At 46.4% G+C, this 21711-nt stretch overlaps 1 protein-coding gene across 7 annotated transcripts in view; it reads right to left on the minus strand.

Moving 5' to 3' along the window:
- LOC142885983 (myosin IXB) overlaps positions 1-21711 on the minus strand; it is a 46824-nt gene that overhangs the window by 16391 nt on the left and 8722 nt on the right. For all 7 annotated transcript variants that reach the window (XM_076022842.1, XM_076022843.1, XM_076022841.1 and 4 more), the window contains exons 2-11: positions 14409-14632; positions 14079-14298; positions 13483-13992; positions 5025-5119; positions 3645-3707; positions 1564-1663; positions 1172-1272; positions 712-841; positions 538-627; positions 20-136 (exon numbers count right to left, since the gene is read on the minus strand). In XM_076022842.1, coding sequence (XP_075878957.1) covers positions 20-136; positions 538-627; positions 712-841; positions 1172-1272; positions 1564-1663; positions 3645-3707; positions 5025-5119; positions 13483-13992; positions 14079-14298; positions 14409-14569 — 1587 coding nt within the window. In that variant the 5' untranslated portion in view covers positions 14570-14632. The remainder of the gene's footprint in view (positions 1-19; positions 137-537; positions 628-711; positions 842-1171; positions 1273-1563; positions 1664-3644; positions 3708-5024; positions 5120-13482; positions 13993-14078; positions 14299-14408; positions 14633-21711) is intronic.

Consider the following 21711-nt stretch of genomic DNA (forward strand, 5'->3'; position numbering starts at 1 on the left):
ATTGGACGGCGTCTCTTACGGGGATCGACTCCTCCATGTCTTTCTTGTTGAGCAGCGCGTGATTGATGCGCAGGACGATCCAGTCAAACAGGGCACTGTAGAGAGATTTGGCCATGGAGTCTCTGGCAGTTATGGCCTGATAGAAGGCAGAAGACATGATGAATTAAGCCAAAACTTTCAATGGACAGTTCAGAGGGAAGATTTCCAATGCTGATCAACAGTGGGAATTAAATAAGATCTCTAACAGCAAGAGGAAATATAAATGAAGAGATGAGCAGACATCGAACAAACACACTTTTATTTTAACCAGAAGGACACACATTTAACAATCAACCCAGTATAATCTACAGAACCAGAGATCAAAGTGTCTGTTACTACAAGAATTGTTCAAATTGGTTAAATTGTTATATGATGTCTGGCTCTGATAATAATAATAATAATAATAATAATAATAATAATAATAATAATAATAATAATAATAATAAATTCATCCCTTTAAATAAGTTTTTTCATAACAACTAGAAAGTTGCTGAGTACCTCAGAGTGGCTGTAGGAGAGGATCAGCTTGTCGTTGACCGTCACCGTTTTCCTCTTTGTCAGCGCCTCGACCAGCAGTTCCTCCTTGACCTGTGGGAAGCCGCCAAGGTCAGCGCTGACAAGATGTAAACAGGCGCTCGCAGAGAAACACATGGGAGCGGGGAGAAGGGTCACCTTGAGCAGATCGGAGAGCGTGGCGAGGACCTCCGGTGGTCCCACTTCCAAACCTTCGTCCCGGCCCGAGGACTTGCTCTTGTAGGTCACGTTGCCCAAATACAGGATTGCCGAAAGCACTGAAAAGATCCTGAGAGAGACGATCTTAGCGTTAAGCAGGGCAAAAAAAAAAAAAAGGAACACAAGTCTTCTCATGAATGTCGACTCACCTGAATTCTATCACTTTTTTTGTTCAATAACTATAAAACTGAGATGAGCATTAAATCATGCTCTCATACTACACCAGTATGAAAGTATTGCCATTTCTGTCCAGGAGATGTTGTTTGTAATTACCAAAAAGACAAAAAGTCCTCAACAAGTCACTTCAAGAACGTTTGGGAGAGGTACGATCATGATCTGAGTCTTATTATTATTCCTGTGCAAGGCAAACAGCCGTGACCTGTTTCGCTGTTTCACTCACTGCTTCTTGGTGGCGGGGAGGAACCCCACCATCTCCATTGCTTGCTGGAGCCGCTCAAAGTCGTGACGCAGGTCTTCTTCATCTTCGATCTTGAAGTTTTGCTGCAAATAAAACGCAAAGGTTGGCGGGAGGAACGGATCAATAGTAGAAACGCGGCCAAATGGGCACATAAACAGGTGGGGAGCAGAGATGAATGAGAAGGGGGATGGGAGGGGTGGAGGAGAAAGGGTGCGACGGGGAACAAAGGAAACTTCATTAATATGCAGCACAACGTGTGCGCAGGAAGCTGGGAGGATTTACAGAAGCAACGCGGTCCTCACTTACTACTAATGAGCCGAGGCATTGCTGGAAACATCAGCAGAAAAAAGACTGTCAGGCAAACTGTCCTGTACCTGCTTGAGGTAGGAGAACTCTTCGGGTGGCAGCAACTTGAACTCCTTCCGGTCCTCCTCGGAAGCCCCCAATAACAGGTAGTAAAACACATGGTAGTTCCTGGAAAATTCAAAACATGTTGTTCTTAGGGCCCCTTTTTTTGCTGCTCCTGATTTTTCTCGGACATGTTGATTCAATGGGCGAGCGGACGCCGGTGAGTATGAGCTCGGGGGTTTATGGTGCCCAATACGAGTCGGCCTGATTAACGAAGAGTCAACAAATAGTAAACATTTGATAGAAGCACTATTTTTGGAGCGTGTCAATATCGGTTTTCCACCGGCGTTATCAGCGGACAGGTTTAAATCTGAGGGGGGTGGAAGCTTTGTTTGGGCAAAGCACATGGCACTAATGAGTTTCCATACTTATTACTAAGAAACAATGACATCATGCAGTAGTCACTTCCTGGCGAGACGAGTCGTTGGCAGCGTGATTAATGCCGTGTTATTCAGGCTGCAAGCGACCTGAAGTCCTCAGAAAAGAGCTTTGAAAATGGACGTTGACAGTTCGCTTTTATGAGACCCTGAGAGCCAGTGAAGGAAGTGCAAACATTCAGACTTGCGACCACATTTTATATTTACCTTTTTGATATACATGTATATATAAATAAGAAAAAACACAATTTGCTTCCCCTGAGCAGCTCAGTTGCAGATTGTGGTTTTGAAGACTTCCGCTCAAGGTCGTATCACAAAAACGGCCCGCAACACTCAAGAGTCCCTCTCAAAAATCTTTAATATTATTACTGACAGGCATCTAAAAGGCAATGTATAAACTCTTGGACTTTGCTGCAATTGCCTCTTCCTTTTTGCACACTCAGCTGGTACTGGTCACATTATGATCTATAGGTAAGTCTAGTTACTGTGAATGACTTGTTTTCTTTCCTTTTTTTTCTACATCCTACTTTGTGTTTTCTTTTAGGTTTGTATTGAATCTACTGAAAACATCAACCTGCCAAGGGACTACAGATGGAAACTAACCTATGGCTATAAACTCACATATTGATGTTTATCATTATGTGCTGTCCCATTTAACTAACTAACTGGCGCTTCCACCATGTCTTCCTCAGTGTGTATGCTCGTCCAGGAAATTACATCATTATACAGTCTCATCTTTAGACACAGATGTACTCATTTAGCTTGTCATCTTAAAATAATCAAAAATAAAATTATTTTTAAATGAAAAAAAAAAATTAACACAGTAAATCAGTAATACTACTAAAGATTTTTGAGATGAACACTAGAGTGTTGCAGGTTGTTTTTCATTTTTTTGGATTGAATTGCCTGGGCCTTGCACCTCTTCGATATTAATATTTGAATTTGTGAGTGTGTATTTCTGTCTATCCTTGCATCACATATTCAAAAATATTACATAAAAGCAATATGATGCAGTATACACACCACCGGCATGAAGTACCAGCATCCCTGTTGACACCAGCTACATTCTTCAGTTACATAACGCGAGTTTGCACAGTCACACATTTCAAAACAGACCGACGGCTCTTGTCAGTAGCAGCAGCAGAGGGCGAATTGAGTAACAAGATTTCACAAGACGTGGAGGAAGAGTGAGCGACCACAGCGGTGAGTAAGGCCGCGTCTCACAGGGGAGCGAGTGTCACTCTGTTTGTTTGTGCGGCGAAGGTGCGTTCACATCGAGAGGAGGAGGAGTCACGCCGAGCTGCATGACTTTTTAGCAAAACCAAGTGACCATAACAAGCAGTGCTTGTCAGGAACGAATCCTGTGCATGACATGATTCACTTTTAAGTGTGGACTTAAAGCTGCACGCACTAATAATGTTTGAGTAATAAGTCAAACTGGTGTGGTTCTGTTGGCGCGTGGCTTGAGGGTGTGTTAGCATCGAGGGCTGATGGACGAGGAGATTCAAAGACAGAAGCCCCCAGTTGAACTTCATATCCAAACACCGGTGCTGCCTGTGTTTGTGCAGGGTGGCCTCACGGGGTCCGCTTAGAGTGAGTGGTCAAGAGCCCATAGCCAGCCCACCCACCCACCAACCAACCCACCGACACGTCCCCTCGACCCTCCTCACCTCTCGTTCTTCTCCCTGGAGACCAGGCGAGACTTCTCCAGGAGATACTTCTCCACCACGGCCCTGCGAGTCAGAGAGAGCGGAAGAGGACGAGACAACACAGGATGAATCACTGCACGCCAAAGGTCACCCAGCTTTTATGTTGCGCGTCTGAGTGTAAAGGTCAGATGTGAAAGTCGGTTGATAATAAAAAAAAAAAAAAAAAAAAACAGGGCAGGGAGGCGGTCGGAGGGGGGGAAGAAAACAACAACAGATGTTGGGAGTTGTTGCGCAGAAGGCCGACCAACAGCCGCACAACTTTATTCAGGCGACTGGAGAGCTACAAAAGCGCTAAAGATACTTTGCAGACCGCTGCAGTCGTGAGACGTGCAATTATAAAAGCGGCGGAATTTACCCACTCAGGCCAAAACCATAAAGCTGTCTAAATCTGATTTCACGAGCCTGAATTGTTTTGTTTTAATTTATCCTGTGAAAAAAAACAAAAAACAAAAAACAAAAACAACAACCAAAAAAAAAAACAAAGAACAAGTGCGGGTCCCACACAGGTAGACCATGAACAGAACTGCGCTGTGCAAAACTTGATGACAATCTGCATAAATGGAAGCTATGAGCACAGACAGATTGTGTGCGGTCACTTGGTGCACCAACATCCAGCAGTTTGAGTTCCTCGGTTCTCTTTTTCACAACAGTTTGCCTTAAAACTGTCTGCGCACACTTCCAGTCTTAATTCAATGTCCCGGTTGTCTGAAAGGCTGCTATGAGACGGAGAAGACGAGCGTCTTTTACTAGTTTCCCACATTGGGGCATCTTTGGGACTGATTCCATTTATTTTGAAGCACAGGCAAGCAGCAAGCTAACACTCATAGAGGTGAAAGTTTAGACGTTCTTGCTTCATGCATTGTAAAAAATAAAGCAAGTACTCTGCATCATCGCATTTCATAAAGTTAAATTAAATTTTATGTTGGAACTGGTGTTCATTTAAATGGAAGCTTCAGATTCAGAGTGGTCAATAGTGTGAATTCAAGATGTCATGAGCAGCTGCTTCTCCCTGCTGAGGAGAAGAAACAGGAAGTGACATGACGCTCTGCAGCCGACGGAGTCCGACAGCTGAGAATACGGAAGGAGGTGCTGGTGGTCGAAAGTTCCAGTGTGCATACAAACACTCTACACAGAGGTGCACACCAACCCCGTGACCAATCGCAAAAACAGAAGAAAAAGCAGAAGTAATAATACTTCAGAGGGTCAGAAGCACAAATCTAACACAATGAAGAGCAAACGAATAACTCAAGTCAGAATAACCTCAAGTCGTCACACACACACACACACACACACACACACAAACACACAGACACACAGCAGCACACAGTGTAGATGACTCACCCTCTCACCACTCCGTTCTCCAGGTAATTAACCTGGATGAACTTTCCAAAGCGGCTGGAGTTGTTGTTGTGGGCCGTCTTAGCGTTCCCAAAAGCCTGAGACAGAGACGAGAGACAAGAAGAGGGAAGAGGAACATTAGAAAAACGTGTGTCAGAAAACATGCAGCATAAGCAAAGACAAATGTTTGCACCGTCGGACCAGAACCGGATTTGGATGAGGAGGCTGCGGAAGGTTTGAATTCTAGAGTTTTCCAAACAAAGGTTGGGAAAGAGGACACTTCTCATTGTTTAGGACTTTTTTTTAATAGTCCGCTGCGACCTTTGTTGGCTTTCAAACTGGCTATTTGGTTCAACCGAATCTTGGAGCCGGCTGTCGTGGCGGCCGCTCTGTCAGCACCTTGGACCCAGTCAACAACAACGAGAACAAAACTCCACCAGGACAAGGGAACAATCGAAAGAGTCGAGTCGAGAGGTTGGAGCTTCGTTTCAAACAGCAGCCGAGACTGCAGAGTGGAGATGGGACCTTGTGCGTGTGTGTGTGTGCGTGCGCACACATGTGTTTATATATGTTAAGGGTCTTCCGAGGGGGCAAGCATCTGCTCCCATTTTGCCCCCTCAACACCCCCCACTTTCCCTGCCATCAATCTCTTCCTTTCTTTTCCTCATTCGCTGACCTCTCGGAGACATTTTTCCTCATTATGTTGTGTACTCACTATGTGTGCGGCGTCTGCGTGTGTTCAAGTGAGGAGCAGTGAGTGAGAGACGGAGAGAGACAGAGGGAGGGAGGGAGAGAGCCACCAGGCCTCCTCGACAGAACCCCTTTATTGCATTAACACGCTAACAGAGGAGCACTCTGATTTTTCTTCATGATGCACATGCTCACATGGTTACAGACACGCACGCACGCACGCACGCACGCACGCACGCACGCACGCACGCACGCACGCACGCACGCACGCACAACAAAAGGCCACGGCGAGGGAAGTCGATTGGCTGCATGTTAAATAGGAGCCACATTGTATCACTCAAAGGATTTGCAGGGTAAATTTGATACAGTGGTGCCGAGGGGGGTTTGATTCCAGTCAAACGGGTTGGAATCCTTCAGGATAAACCGCTAATCTATTTTCATTCACGCAGCTGGAGTTCACCTCCCCTTTCTCTTGGGCATAAACAATCCGCCATGAAAATGCACGCGGCAACATTTCAACTGAAAAAAATAAAAAATAAAGACAAAGAAATTTCCTGACACACAACTTGGGGGGAAGCAGGATCTGGTGAAATGCTTTACTGCTAGATTCAACAAGTTCTGTGCCAGCGCTCCAGCTCCAGTTTGAGTGTGAAGTTCTTCAGTCAGTCGGCTCAATGCTCACTGAGAAGCCCCCCCCGACCCAACCTTACAGCCAAGTCCTCGTAGTGTGTGCGGGGTGGGAGGGGATCCGCTTGGCACCCTGCCGGGAATGCTAAACAAGTCAGAGCATCTTTCGTATTTGAACTTGCCCGCGAGCAGGCGCTGTGATTGGCTGGGAGGCTGGCCAGGTATGGGGAAGCGTCCTGACAGCGGTGGAAGACGCCGCTTACGAAACAGGGTTCACTGTGGAGGAGCGAACGGACGGAGAGCAGACAGAGACGGGAGCGAGCGGGGGAGCCGCGCTCGCCCCCACCGGGGATCCTTCCATGACATGCGAGTTTGATTTTTGGTCACTGCGGCGAGCTTTCCTGGCAACCCCGAGTGCCCTGCACGTTTCCAGCCGAGTCAGAGCTGCCCACATCAAGTCAGACGCACACACGCAAACACACAAACACACACACACACACACACCCAACAACCCAATCAAAGGGAGCGTCTGCAAAAATTACAGTATCATGAGCCATTTGCTGCGACAAATAAGTGGGGAAAACCGCAAGAAAATAGAAATTAAATGTTACAAAGACGATTGAAATGCTAAAACGTAAAGTCGCAGAAGTCAGTGTGATCAAGCTAATAACACAAAAAAGATTAGACGATCCTGCAGACACCAAACTGTTGCAGATTCAGTTTCCTCCTCCAAGGCTTTTTCTAAAAATAACGGTTGAGGTTAATATTTAAAATGACTGAAAAGAGGTTTTGTCAGCGACAAAACAAAAACAAGAAAGTGCAGCCCGGTCTCGGTGGTCTCATTCTTCGGCGTCTCGCTGCTCAAAAGACCTCCAGTTAAACGTTTCCACAGGCGCTGCCAAGGCCCCGACACCAACACCTCACCGCTGCGTGGATACACTGACAAAAGGGACTCTAAATAGTCCAACTGCCACAAAGGCAGTTCCCACATGTCTCAGGAGCGGCGAGCAACCATGCAGATGCATTTTCAGCTCGTCCCGGACCGACGCTGGCGGTTCAGCAGCAACAGCAGTGTGATGACCTTCAGCGCGAGGCCATCATCTTCAAAAACGGAGACGACAAACAAACTGCAAAACTCAATTGTATAGAAAGGAGAACAAAAAGAGGTTGTAAAAAAACGGCTTGGATGAGGTCACATGATGTTGGCAGTGAATGAATCCCACCGCGGCTCCAGCACAGCTCTTCCTCTGTGCTTGGCTTCGCTTCAAGCCACCACTATGTCCCCACCAACTGCTCTTAAAGCCCTCCAGCTCAGCCTGCCCGAATTGTAAACAAAGAATTGATTCTTTGAGGTATATAAGCAAATCAGGGCTCCTCAGAGGCTGGTTTTATTCAAAAGGAGCAGAGGAGAATCGTTCCAAAGCCGTTAAACTGATGAGCCACTTTATGAACTCGGTGTGTGCAAGGTGATCGTCGAAATCATCTCAGCACTTCTCGTCTGGAATTACATGGAGTGGCTTTAATAGGAAAATGAAAAAAAAAGAAAAAAAGTTTGATACAACCTCTAAACAATAGCACTGAGCTGTATGGAACACGTGTTTGTGTTCCGGCTTCAAATTATAGAGTTGTTTTCGTTCAGACGTTTTGAAGTGTGAAATAAAACCAGTAAGGTTCTCACATTCAAGTGACAAACACATAAATCAGCTGCAACAGCAAACAACCACACACAAGGACGTCACACTGGGAAGTAAGTGGTCGCAGTGGTGGTTGGGGGACAAAAAAAAAAGTGAGTTTGAATGTTTGGAGGGGATGATCAGTATCATTGGTGGAATCTGTCCTCACAACTTCAATAAAATCAGTGAGGAAGAGTGATGTTGGACATATGGTGCAGAAACCAAGCTGGAAGGGGATCAGATTTCTGGCATTGCTTATAAGAGACTGAAGTTGTCTGTATGTTTGCACAGTCAATCACTGATAGGCCTCCTCAGGCTCTATTTCTAATCAAAGACACTATGTCAGAAGACCCTATACAACATCCAGCGCAGAGAACATGGAATCTAACATTTGTAAGATCTGAGGAAAACATTGGTAAACAAATCTGAATCACTCCTGGATACCTGGCAAAGAAAACACTTTTCCATTTTTCCCTACTCTTGCGTTTTGCGCTGATATGTCTAAATAAAGGGCAGCCAGAGTGACTTATGAAGCGCTAATTCACAAATGGATCCTCTCTCCCCCGCCAAGTCTCCTGTCGCCATCTAAAACAGAGTTTCATCTGCCCACTCTGGCAGCACAGGGAGTCTGCAAACCAGAAGAGAGAGAAACCAGGACGCCCACAGTTCTGTACGAGACAGCGAGCGGAGTGATGAAGACCTCAGAGAGAGAGAGGGAGAGAGAGAGAGAGAGAGAGAGAGAGAGAGAGAGAGGTGTGTGGTTGCGTTAGTTTGAAGTAAAGATTTCAACCACCGGGTTTTTTCTTTTGCTCCCCTTCGGGCTTTTTGGTGTTTTACCATGTTGAAGAAATTTCGAGCAGCTCCACCCATGTCTCCATGGATGCCACATCAAACCTGTTGCTCGTGGTGCGGTCACAGCACCACGAATAGAGCCCTTAGTGGCCAGCACCACATTTGAAGCGACTTTGGCCTCAGTTAAACAGAATATTGCAGCCTCTAATAAGAGGCCGAGCGGCGGTAGGTGTTGCAGTCGCGCTGTCCACGTGCTCGAGCGAGGCAGCGACCACGGGGCACCGCTGCAGCCCGGTAGCGCAGACTGCCGCCCGGCTGGACCAAACACAGGGGTAGCGTAAAGAGCCGCGGCCCATAATAACTGAGAGATCGACAATGGATCAGCCGGATGAGCGGACCCTCCGCTGCTGTGCACTTCCTGAGCAACAATGCGACACTCGGCCGTATCCACACCCACAGCGGCTCTGAACCCAGGACTCGCAGGGAGCGGGTGGTGGGGTGCCCCCGTCATGACTTCCTGTGTCGTAGCCGGTTCCTGTTGGAGGTTTCTGGATGACATGGGTTTCCCCACCCGCTCCTCTCTTCCAGCACGGAGGCGGAATGTCGTGAATAGCTGCGTTTCCATTGCAGTTTTTCACAGAATCTTATTTACTCACCTCTGACAGCAAATGCTGAACCTCAACCTGCACTGCAGCACTTTATTACACTGTACGTCTTTGGTTTCGTTGTGTTTAGAGGACTGTGGTTGAAAATTTGCCTCTGGCTAACACCTCTTCAAAGAAAATAAAAATGAATAAATAAAATAAACGCAATATTTCTAAAATTTTGACAAAGCACAATTGCGATTTGCAGGTGTTTCAAGTGAATATTGAAAAGCGCATAAGCCGTAATTCTCGTAAAATCTCGTCCTGCCAGACCCCACTTTGAGGAGGATGGAGGCACAAAACATTTAGCATTTTTTGCATTTCATTTGAAGTGAACACATCACGTGACCCCCGTATGTCACGTCCGCTGACGTGTAAATGTGAAAAAATGTCTCCATGACACTTCTACAATATACCTCCATATGGATACGTCTGAAAAACCACCTCATGAGAGCGGAAAAACGTTTTTCGCAATATTTGAGAGGTTTTTCCAAGTTACGGTATTTCCATGTTTTTTTTTAATGTGATATTTACGTTTTGAGTAATTGCAGGGGTAATGGAAACTCAGCTAATGAGACTAGGAAGTTGAAGGAGAGGTCAACCTAATGAGTTTTTTTTTAGATATTCTCAGAAAGCCCAAAAAGTGTTCTTGTGAAGATTTAGAATCGTTGTTAAAAAATTGTTAAAAGTGCATAATTTTCACAAGAAAATGTGCATTGTGGTTCATTTTACAACGAGTAATTCCAAAGCAACCTCACTAATAATGAACTTGAATATTCCCTGTCTTGTGTCAGCCGACGCAGGGAGGGCCCCCGTCAACTCCTGGGCAAAAGAAAACAAAGACGTCAGATGAGGCTCGTAACAGAGGACCAACCAGTCGGACCAGTTCACCAGTAAAATACCCCGGGTTGCTGTGCTGAGCTGAGCTAAGCTAACCTGCAGGCAGAGACAAGAAGCCGTGTTTGTTCAAACTCCAGCACGAATCACGAACCATTGGCCGACAGGGCCAACTGCAAGAGACCAAAAAAAAAATTAGTTGCAAAAAAAGTGGGCCTGCAGCCTGCACACATGGCTTCAGCTCCAGCTTTGTTTCCGCCTGCCAGCAGCAACACGGCACGCAGTCCAGAAACTAAAAATGATGATGTCACCGCCTCAAAATGTGTGACCCAGTACTGCCGACCTCCCTGATAGCTCAAGGACACAAACACTGTTCACTGTTAACCACTCAAACCGGACTGGCGTTGGAAAAAATATTTTGTCCCAGAGACAAAAAAAGCAAAAACATGGTCATTAATAGCTAATTCCTCAACTGGAACTGGTTAGTGACAAAGCCTTAGACTAGTGGTGTAGAGGGAAGCTGCAGGAGGGCCGCAGTGTAAGAGGAGTTACGGCTTCCTCTGAGAATCAGGTTCTCGTCAGCCATCTTTAGGCGGCTGCAGCAAAAGCTGAGGGTCTTTTGAAAAACAACGCAGCCCTTTTCCTGCGCAAACTCACCGCCGGAAGAGCCTCTCGTCCCACAATTATGAGGAGAAACAAAAAAGAAGCTTCTTTCTACTGAGAAATTTCTGTGTTATTTAAATCGAGGGGAGGCTGGCTGACCGAGTCCGACTTTCACTTCCTCGCAGATCCGGCCGGAGGAGACAAAACCAGTCTACCCGTCTGCCCCAGCGACCACAGGCCTGACTGCATTAACACACACACACACACACACACACACACACACACACACACACACACACACACACACACACACACACACACACACACACACACACACACACACACACACACATTTGGGACGGGATTTGCAAAGTGGCAGTGTTTCTGCCAAAGGGACCAACAGTCTGCTGATGGAGGTAAAAAAAAAAAAAAAAAAAAAAAAAAAAAAATTCCGTTCCCCACTTGCTCTCCTTCAGTCTTCCAGCCATCCAGAACTAAAGACTCTGACAGACTGACACACATCAAGGGACCCGCACTGAACTCATTGAGATGCATTAAGCAGCAGCAGCAGCAGCAGCAGCAGCAGCAGCAGCAGCAGCAGCAGCAGCAGCAGCAGCAGATTTTTAGGGTGGAGACTCGTGCACATAGTGAGTGTTTGGAGATGTTGGAGACATTTTTTGTCTTTTTGGGTCCCTCTGCACAACACAGTTCACGAGAACTTCTGTTTTAACGGAGCTTTATTCAATCCACTTTCGGCTTTTCTAAGTAGAGGCTTATTTAAAGATGTATTGTTGTGAAATAAAGCAGAAATATAGTTCAGTGTACGTACTTCCTGACCTGGAGTGAGAGTAATAACTTCCCCACACGGACACCGAGGTGCAGTTTCTGCTTTTTAGCAACATATTGTTCATGTGACTGTATGAACTGAATGAAAGTTTTCTTTTCCCCTCAGTAAAACCCTGTTTCAACTGTTTGCCAGTGCATCCATGTATCTTTAAGAAGAAGCACACAGTCAGATTGATGGCTGACAGAAATCTACAATTATTGGAATTCTTTCTCACAACATTCCGTTTTCCTCAAAAAGTCACAGGGGTGGAGTTGTGTGACATGTTTTTATCAAGGTATGAAAACAACACCTACAAATACACGTCTGTGATAAAAGGAAAAATACCAAAAATCATACCAGTAAAATGAAGATATATAGAATCCCATTCAGTGGTTCAAAGAAAACACTAATCAGCTAATATCAGCAAGGACGACAAATGATTGCACATGCTCATATCACCTATACAACAACCAAAAACACAGAGAATTGATGTTACTGTCAAGCCAACACTCAACTGTAAAACCCAGAAGGGCAGATCCTCAAAGAAGGGCGAGCAGCGGTAAAATGCGGCACGTTTTGCGGCGAGATTGTGGCTGCAATCTGCGCCACAGATGCAGGTATCCACAAAGGTTTTTGCGCTAATGACATGCAGGCGCAAACACGCCCACAAATGCGGCACCTGAAACAGGTGCGAATGTTGCGGTCTGGCAACCTGTATCTCTTTAAAATTTCCCATTCTCGGAGGTCAAACGGCGAAACTCTGCTACGATAACCGCGCTCCAGTGCGCGCCTGGCATTACGATGCCTCCTCCGTCTCACCAAGACTGCTGCCATGATGGAAAGTGACTCTTTCTGGATCTGCCGCTGTTTGAATGAGGCATATTTCCATAGATGGGGGTTTCCTTTTGCGCGTAATAACTCATTTAAATACATTCAAATGAGTCTGGCGCAGCCCTGCCACTACTACACTACACTATTTTCACGTTTGCGTCTCTGTGGATCGGAATCACCGTTTTTGGCGCTGTTTATACAGATTTTCAGACACAAAAGCCAGGCAACCGCTTTGTGGATCTGCCCAGAGTCTCTCTTCTTAAATTTAACAAACTTCTTTTGACATTTGACCAAAACATGTTTTTATTTTACAATCTCCTAACACACATAAAAATATGTCCTTCCAAAGCTTTCCATCTTGTCTTGAAATACTAGCCTTCAGCTTTGTGCACCTCAAAAAAACAAACAAAAAAAAACTGAAAAACAAACTGGGATCATTGCTTAGAGCATAATCAAAGACATGACTCCGGGCTCAAGATGGAGCAGGAGAAAAAAAACAACAAACAGCAGTGATCTTGCCTCCATTCCCACAGCATTTCCCTGGCGAGGAGGCGCCGGCAGCTTCATGTCCCACTTCTCATTTCTTAAATCTCATTTCTCAATAGACTACGTGGCTTTGCAAGAAGCGACACCGCCAGGCAACGCACGGGTCGTGTGAGTGCACACAAAACAGCACGCTCGCTGCTGCGTGGGATTTGAAACTCTACTCATGACGTTTGACATTGTGGCGCCTGGTACCGTAGCAGCGTTATCAGTCATTCAGAGGAACTGCTGTCACTTGTTGACTCTGTGAAAACAGCGACGCACTTCACACCTACTAGCACGGAGGACGAAACACTCTACTGCTTTCATGGGAAAAAACTTGGCTGGTTATCAGGCCGTGGGTTGCCAGACTAGACAGAAGCAAACCCACTTTTTCACACAGGTTGAGATCTTACCTCCAGCACTGGACCCGCACCCAGGATGGTCCTCTCCACCCCGCTGGCGTAGCCCTTCTGGCTGAGCGCGGTCAGACAGTGGATCAGGAAGTTGGTGCTCTGCGTTTTGCCCGAGCCGCTCTCGCCGGATATGACTATGCACTGGTTGACCCTCTTCCTCAGCATGGCGTAGTAGGCCACGTCGGCGATGGCGAAGATGTGAGGCTCCAGCTTGCCCAGCTGGTGGTTCTCGTACATCTTGACGTACTTGGGGTTGTAGATGGGCAGGAACTTGAAGGGGTTGACGGCGACGAGGATGCTCCCGGCGTAGGTGTAGATCTTTTTCTTGTGGAAGCGTGTGCGCAGGTTGTTCAGTATGCTGTCCTCGTTGAGGACGGGGAGGTTGCAGAGGTCGGCAAAGTCGTCCTGCGGCGGCGGGAGGAAGCCGCGGGCCGCCAGCTGCTGCACCTCCTGCTCCTTGGTGACAGACGGGAGGTGCACGTAATGGATTGTGCCATCATGATTCCTCTCCTGGATGAAAAAAACAAAACATAACAGAAATGACTTATCTTCTGATGCAATTGAAAACACTAGCCTCTCTCCCTGTCGACCTTCACCTGCAGCAGGAAGTAAAAGCCGAGGCTCTGGGGATGCTGCTCCTGGGCTTTCCGAGGCCACAGCAGGAACCTCTGCGCCGGCAGGTCGCCGGCCTCCAGCACCCATTCTTCCCCGCCGCATTCCTTCACCTCTGCCAGCACGTACATCCGGCCAGGGTCCAGCCCCAGTGCCGTAGCAGCGTCAGAGATGACCGAGGCTGCCGTTGCATCCTTTTGTACTCTAATGAGGAAAAGAACAAACAAAAAACGACAATAAGTACAGTCGATCTCAGTTTATAGCTATGTGGGGGCCTCTTTGGTGGTCCTGAGGCAGTCCACGACCAGACCCACCTGAGGTTGCAGCAGGTGATGGACTGCGCAGCCAACCGCGGGTAGATCTGCAGCACGTAGGAGCGAGCGTCGTGGTCGTTGTTGGGGCTAGCTGGCCCAACTCCCCCCGTTCCTCCACCTGCGCTCGTTGCCGTGGTGGCAGCGCCATCTCTGACACTCATGATTGACCAGGGGGAGTGGCCTCAGCATGCCGCACTCAGTGTCTCCTTCTCACCAGCCAGCGCCTGGAAACAAACGAGCAGTGATGGTGGATTCAAACGTCTTCTTTTGCTTTTTGCGTTTTCACCGACTGCTTTCTCGTATCAGCCATAAAAAAAACAAAAAACAACAAGGGCTCCTGAGGACACGGTATTTATTACAGCACGCGCATGAGATAAATGGAGGATTGGGTCTCGGGGCAATAGGCTCACCGACTACAATAAACACTAGGAGCTGGTTGTTAAACTGAAACAGCTAGAGAACAAGCAGTTTCTGATAAACTCAGTCAGTTATAGGCAAGTTTATCTAAATGCTTTAACCAACGTGGCTCTTATTAACTTGTCAACCCAAATCTTTCTTTGTAAGCAATGGTTTGTTTTTCAAAAATAAACACACTATGTTGCTGGGAAAACTGCTTTTTCTTTTTTGGCCAAGGGCTGACCTGTAATCACTAAAATATTAGTTCAACACTGGGGATACAAAAAGTCCCGTCCACAAGTAAGCAGGCAAAACTTTCCACAGCTAAATATAAACGGATATTTCACTTGTTAACAGCAAACAAAAATGCTTCGATCAGAATATATAAAGTGAAATTAATCTTTGCATCCAAATCAGTAAAGGATAAAGAATTACATTGCTCATGAAAACACAAGTTAAGGGTTCATATTGTATGTGCACCTGTTTCATCGATGACTCAACAACAATAAAAAGCGGCAGCATTGTGTCACTCAAAATAGCACTAAGACGAAGGCATCAGTTGCAGCTGCAAAAGCTGCAGCGACATCGGAACCTCCTTGGTCGACAATCTCCCCCTCACGACAAAAATAGAACCATCGGGGGAAACCGCAAGCGATGTAATGAGCGCACATTATTCTCTTCCACAGACAAGCCTTGGCAACGACACGCAACAAAGAGCTCAGTGGCAGCGGCGAGGGCCTTTTATTGTACAGCAAACTAATCTCTCCACCCGCGAATCACTACATTTTGCTCCGGCCGCTCGGGTCTCTCGACACCAGAGGTCTTACAACATCACAGAGCGCTGCAAAGACGATTAGCCAAACACAAAGTGGCGGATTGTTCCGTGTGACCCACGGATATCACTGATTTCCTGGATGAAGTGAGTGAGGCTAACGTGAATGTGTGTCAGGGTCTTTTTTTTTCCTCTTAGTACAAACCCACAATAAACTGGAGCTGTAAAAGAAGTTGGACTTATCACATGATGGTGCTGTGGAATCTGAACCACAAGCATCACTGAAGTCTCAGAGAGGACCCTTTGTTTCTTTCAAGTAAGAGAGAACAATTACATATAATGTACCATGAGGATATCCTTTAGTGAAGTTTTTTTGTTTTATTCGACAATTAGTCGATAGCCAAAGTGATCAATTTGTGCCACAGTCATTTTTTTTTTTTTTACTCAGTTCCATATTCTGTGAAATACACTGGAGCTAAAGTTCAGGGAAAAAAAACAAAAAAACCAAAACATTTTAATGCACTTCTTTGGAAAATTGCGCAACATTTCACTTCAGGCATCGTCATACTGAACCTCGACTGACCACACACACAAACCCAACCTACAAATCAGAATACAGATCTACAGCTCTTGCCAACAGGAGACAGAGCACTCGGCCACGTCGATGTGTGCGAGGTGTCGCTTCCCACATCACAGTCACAAGACCAACCACGTAGTGCCAGAACCGCTTTGTAATTAGCGCTCAAGTCATTGTTCATCATCAGACAGGAGGTGTATTTCACTCTACATTCGAATTGCTGACAGTTTCTGCGGTTACTTTGTCAAGGCTGACATGATGACAGCTTCCCTCCATCCATGCCGCTACAGAGAGAAACAGGCCGGCGTGTCGAGCGGCGCGGAGGAATTCTTCGGCTGGAGCCGAGCCAAGACAACGCAGCCGCTGAGGTGAAGGCCAACTGGAAGACAAACTAATGCAGAGCAGTGATGTACGGCGGACTGCGTAAATCAAACAGACAGCATCTGGGTAAAGTTTAGTCTGATGATGGATGGTGTAGCGTGGCACCGCGTCAGCGCTGCAGGCTTGCTGAACCCTCCACTCCTTCTTTGGGGGAGACGGGAACCTGGTTTGAATCACTGCATGGGTGGCAGCAGGGCGCGCTGCTTTGGTAACCCGATCTCAGGTCAGCTCGTATTTATTTGTCATCCAGACAGAAAGTTTCTGTTTTCTGAAGCTGAAAAATGAAAGGCGCGAGACCTCAGAAGGTAGGCGGAGGGGAAGTACATGTGGCTTTTACACATTTTATGTGGGATCTTCCACAATGCATCTCCACTGATTTCTTCCGTTTCATACATGTGCATGTGGCAGGTCCTTGCATCAATAACAAACGCCATGTCAATATGAGATACTAGTCTGACTTGTCTATTTTTGGCCTATTGTGTAACAGGAGGAGGGTGATCTACAGCATCTGCCTGTCTTTTTAACAACAGGAATATCTAACAATAAAAAATAATCCCGTCAGGCAGGTTTCATGCTCTCTGCTTCAACGCTAACACATTCAAAACCTTACAGACCAGCACACGAGATTGCCACAAGTTTACTATTAACATTAAACCACACTGGATAAAACATACAACTGACCTTTATGATACCAAATCTAATTTAGTTTAAGCTTTGCACATATTTGTGAATTGCTCCACAGCGACTATCTTATTTTTACACTCGGAATTGGGTGAAATCCACATCTGACAATAAACAAAGCCGCCGCTGGAAATATTTAGGTCACAGCAGAAATTTAAGAGGGGGAAATAGAGCAACTTGAGACTCATGAGCTTGTGCATTTGCCAATATAACTGACCACAGTCCTAAAAACAAGCGCGCCTATAAAATGCCAAGGCATGCAAAAAAAAGAGCGGAGACCACAGAGGACAGCCTCAGCATTATCCCCCATCACGGGCCCAGTCTGGTTTAAATCTGTCGCTTCAACATGTGAACACACTCTCCCAGGACAAACACGCACGACTGTAGTTCTGCCATTAAGGATGCAAAGTTATTGCATCTTGTTTTTGTGTGGCGCAGGGGCGGCAGCGCAGGATAAAGCAGGGGCGGAGCAACGGAAAACATAAATCCAGAAGCAGGACGGTGAAGAGACATCCCCGGGGACAATCAAAAGAGACAGAGGCTTTGAGATAATGCTGCTTCCTCCCTGCGGAGGAGATCCTCCGTGTGGATGCCCTGCATTCCACAGATAAGACTCGGGGTCGTCTGCTTTGCGTAAGCTTAGCCTGGCACTTTAGCTGCTTACTCTTTAAGTTTTTATGGGAAGAGCCCAGAGCACGGCGGGTCTTCTTCTAATGGCGGGAATCTGGCTCTTTAGCTGATTACTGCAGACCGGAGGAGCCGTCAGTGACTTACAAGTCTCTTAAACTACTAGTCCAGGGGTGGGCAAACTTTTTGACTGGTGGGTCACTCACAATGGGTTCTAAAATTCAACAGAGGGGGCGGCAGCAGGAGCAGATGGGTGGAGTGTTTTGGTGACTCACCTCAAAGGAGAGAAAAATATATCATGGGATGTGTAGAAAACATGTGCTTGAATGTCAATTGAAAATGATCAAAAGCATTACAACAAAATATGTCTTTGAAGCCCCACTGTATTTAGCTCTTAACTGAAATGACTGAAACACTGAAAAAATGAATGAAATAGAGCTATTTTATTACTTACTTACTATTGAGAAGTTTGGCGGACCGGATTAAAAAGCTTAATGGGCCGCATATGGCCCCTGGGCTGTAGTTTACCCATGCCTGCACTAGTCACTGGTCCCTTCTCAGCCAGCTCCTAAGAATCTGGTTGAGAAAAACTGGCACAAACGCTAAAAACAACTGACTGAGACTGGGTTTCACATGGAAATATTATTCAACTGACTCATCAATAAAACATAAATGGGTCAAATTTAGCAGCCAATGAGAAAAAAAAGCACATAAAAAGCACAGTTTACAGCCATGATTTTGCAGTCTGTCACTGACTTTTCCAATAAGCAGTGATCAATGGTTGTGCGTCATGATTGACCGCACACAAGACTGATGCACGCACGCTCCTGAGGATCAACAACAGTAAAGACCCAACGACAATATGGAAAGTTAAGAAGGCCTCTCTGTCTGTCTGTCTGTCTGTCTGTCTATTGGAGTTGGCAGCAGGAGCAGCAGTTCCTTGGCAGGAGTGAAATAAGGCAACCAGGTCTGCTCTCTGCCTCCCAACTCCTATTTCAACCACCTTCAGAGACAAGCTCCACCCACCCTGGAGGAGGGAGAAGAGGAGGGGGAAGGAGCAGGAAGGAGGAGGAGCCATATGAACTCTTTAGTGCCAATTAGTGGAGAGAGAGAGAAAAGACATATTTTGCCTTTATATGGCCTGTATTGGTAACGTCTATGACCTCACTCGACTGAAGTGCAGAAGCTTGGAGTGAAACTTGGATCTGTGCGACAGACGCTGCATTTTCATTGCGAGTAGATTTTGACACGCTGGAGAAGACAAACGAGCAGGCGGCAGTGCGACAGCAGCAGCTGACTGGATGACCAAACAGGAAGTGAGTGACCCGCAGACACATGGAGGGATGATGAAGTCTGGCTGGAAATGCTCCGGATTTCTCTGTGTTCATGCTTTTTTTTAATCACTTCTCCAGTCTCCCTCTCTGCTTAGTCCTCTGATAAAAACACAAAGGGGGTGAAGCCAAAGGAAAGACAGTCACAGCTGGATGTAGTCAGCAATGTGAGTGTTGAGTGAAGATATGGTGACTCCAAGCCATGTTGATGGAGGTCGACTGATAAATCATGAGTTGGCGCTACAACCAGCAGCTCCCATTATGGGCACTACTAGCCATAACATGATCATATTTGCCTGATATTTGACTTCTAATTGGTCACATTTCAACTTTTTTCTTTTTTTAAAAAGTTTTTTAAAAGTAACTTGTTCTAGGTATACAGTTTTACATCGCGCCATTTAACAAAAAACCCCCAAAACAACCCCAACGTAAAAAAAATGTTCAATTAATTGTAACTAATTTAATTTTAATCGATTAAATTATTAATCAACAATTAATCGATTGATTCATTGGTAACATCCTTAGTCAGGTATGAAACAGAAGACTGCTGGTGAACGTCTTGGGCGTCTTCGTGATGAGGAGACGTGTCAAGATGTGACTCACGACGTGCAAGCAAAATCGGTGTAGTCTTAGCGTGAAGTGATTACGCAGCGACCAGAGGTGATTCAGCGTACTCAAGTCACACTTTTGCAAACAACGGTCTGGTCTGACTGAATCGTAAGGCAAATGACTCACCAGGGAAGCTTAACGGGCAACACTGCAGGAATTGTTTTATTTCGCACATAGCTTCAATAAAAATAAACATTTTGGCATACCGTTGCATTTAGTTTTTTTGTTTCATTACATCAAACCGTATCAATGTTGACATCTCAACTAGAGTCTCACGGAGCTCAGCGGTGAATTCAAAAAGCAGCCATTCCAAAGTCATATGTGCTTACAATCATGGATGTGTGGACAGATTTGCAGAGGTGAGGCTATATCCTTAAAACATCTGCGCTCATGCGGAGTTGAATCGCTTTTATTCTAAAAAATTCAAAATGCCGCCAATTCCCCATGTCCACCTATGGAGCGCCTGTCTGCTGCTGCTGTTCCAGACCCCAAGCTTTTTTTTTGCCCTCCCGAGGGGAAAGTGGAGCCGCGGCCACAGAGGTATCCATCACTGCTACAACTCTCTCCATGTGACCTAATGGAGATGAGAGTGGCTGGCACTTTGCCAAGTGGGCTGCATTGTCCTCTGGGGCAGAATGGAAGTGAGGAGAAACCAGGGAAGAGGAGATTGGTGGGGGTTCTTGTGTGTGTGTGTGTGTGTGTGTGTGTGTGTGCGCGCGCACGCGTGCACGTCTGTTTGAGTGTGTTTGCATTTGTGTTTGAGCCTCTGATTGTGCGCTCACTGGAGGGATCAATACACAGACCCCGGAGGAAGAGATAAACCTTGCTCTTTTTTGCCACTGTGCGTGTGTGTGTGTGTGTGTGTGTGTGTGTGTGTGTGTGTGTGTGTGTGTGCTAGTATATCGGCATCAACGCTGAGGCTTTCATAGTGAGCGCAGATGCACCAAAATGGCCCTGAATGGATCAGAGGCCTCCCACTGGAGACATGTGGCCTATTCAAGGATTCGGGCTTTTGTTTAAAAAAAGAGAACCAAAACCTCAATTAAGGATTTAACTCATCCTGCAGACACCAACTGGGCTCAGCGACACACACACACACACACACACACACACACACACACACACACACACACACACACACACACACACACACACACACAGAGCAAAGAGAAGCGTCTGAAGGAAAAGGAAGAGGGAAAAAAAGCACTAAAAGCTCATCTCCTCCTCCACCACCTCCACCCCCACCACCCTGCATTTAAGTCAGCTCCCAGGCAGGCCGACCATGAACAATAAAACCAGAGCTGAGGAGCATCTGCTGCCTCCATCTAACGAAGAGGATAAAGGAGCGACGAGCCGCGGGGATCCAGCCTTTGACTTGTTGATATTAGCCCATTGAGCGAGGACAGAGCCCAAGCTCATGGTCAAAATCTCCATTTTCCTGACAGGCGGACTGCAAGCCAACGTGTGGAGACACCCAACGCGGTACGTCCCGAGTCAAAACTCTTGAAATTTTCCAGCAAAAGCAATAAATAACAGCATCAGACAGCTTGCGCTTAAGAAAAAAGAAAAAAAAAACATCCCCGGGAACTTGCTGGCCAGCTGTCCGTCACAATAAATAACCTCCAACTCTGACGGACGTAGCTAATCAATTAGCGAGTGGCCGCCTGAGTGCGCCCCATTGATCTGCCACTGCCAATATTGTGTGTCTGAGTCACGTATCGACGGGCCGCCGCTCATTTCACATCCCTCCGAGGCAGGTGTGACCCCGCGTTCCCACCATTGGCTGCCCAACACACTAACTAGACCAGCTAACCTACATTAAACAACAACCACGTGCAAGGCCGCCCCGTCTGTCGCACAACTCTGAAAAGTTAGTTTATTAACTCTCGCTTGATATACATTTCACAGCAGGTCGGCCGCTCCAGATGC

This window comes from Nelusetta ayraudi, unplaced genomic scaffold, assembly GCF_046127955.1.
Source record: "Nelusetta ayraudi isolate G7.1 ecotype Tasmania unplaced genomic scaffold, CSIRO-AGI_Nayr_v1 ptg000013l, whole genome shotgun sequence".
Taxonomy (NCBI): domain Eukaryota; kingdom Metazoa; phylum Chordata; class Actinopteri; order Tetraodontiformes; family Monacanthidae; genus Nelusetta; species Nelusetta ayraudi.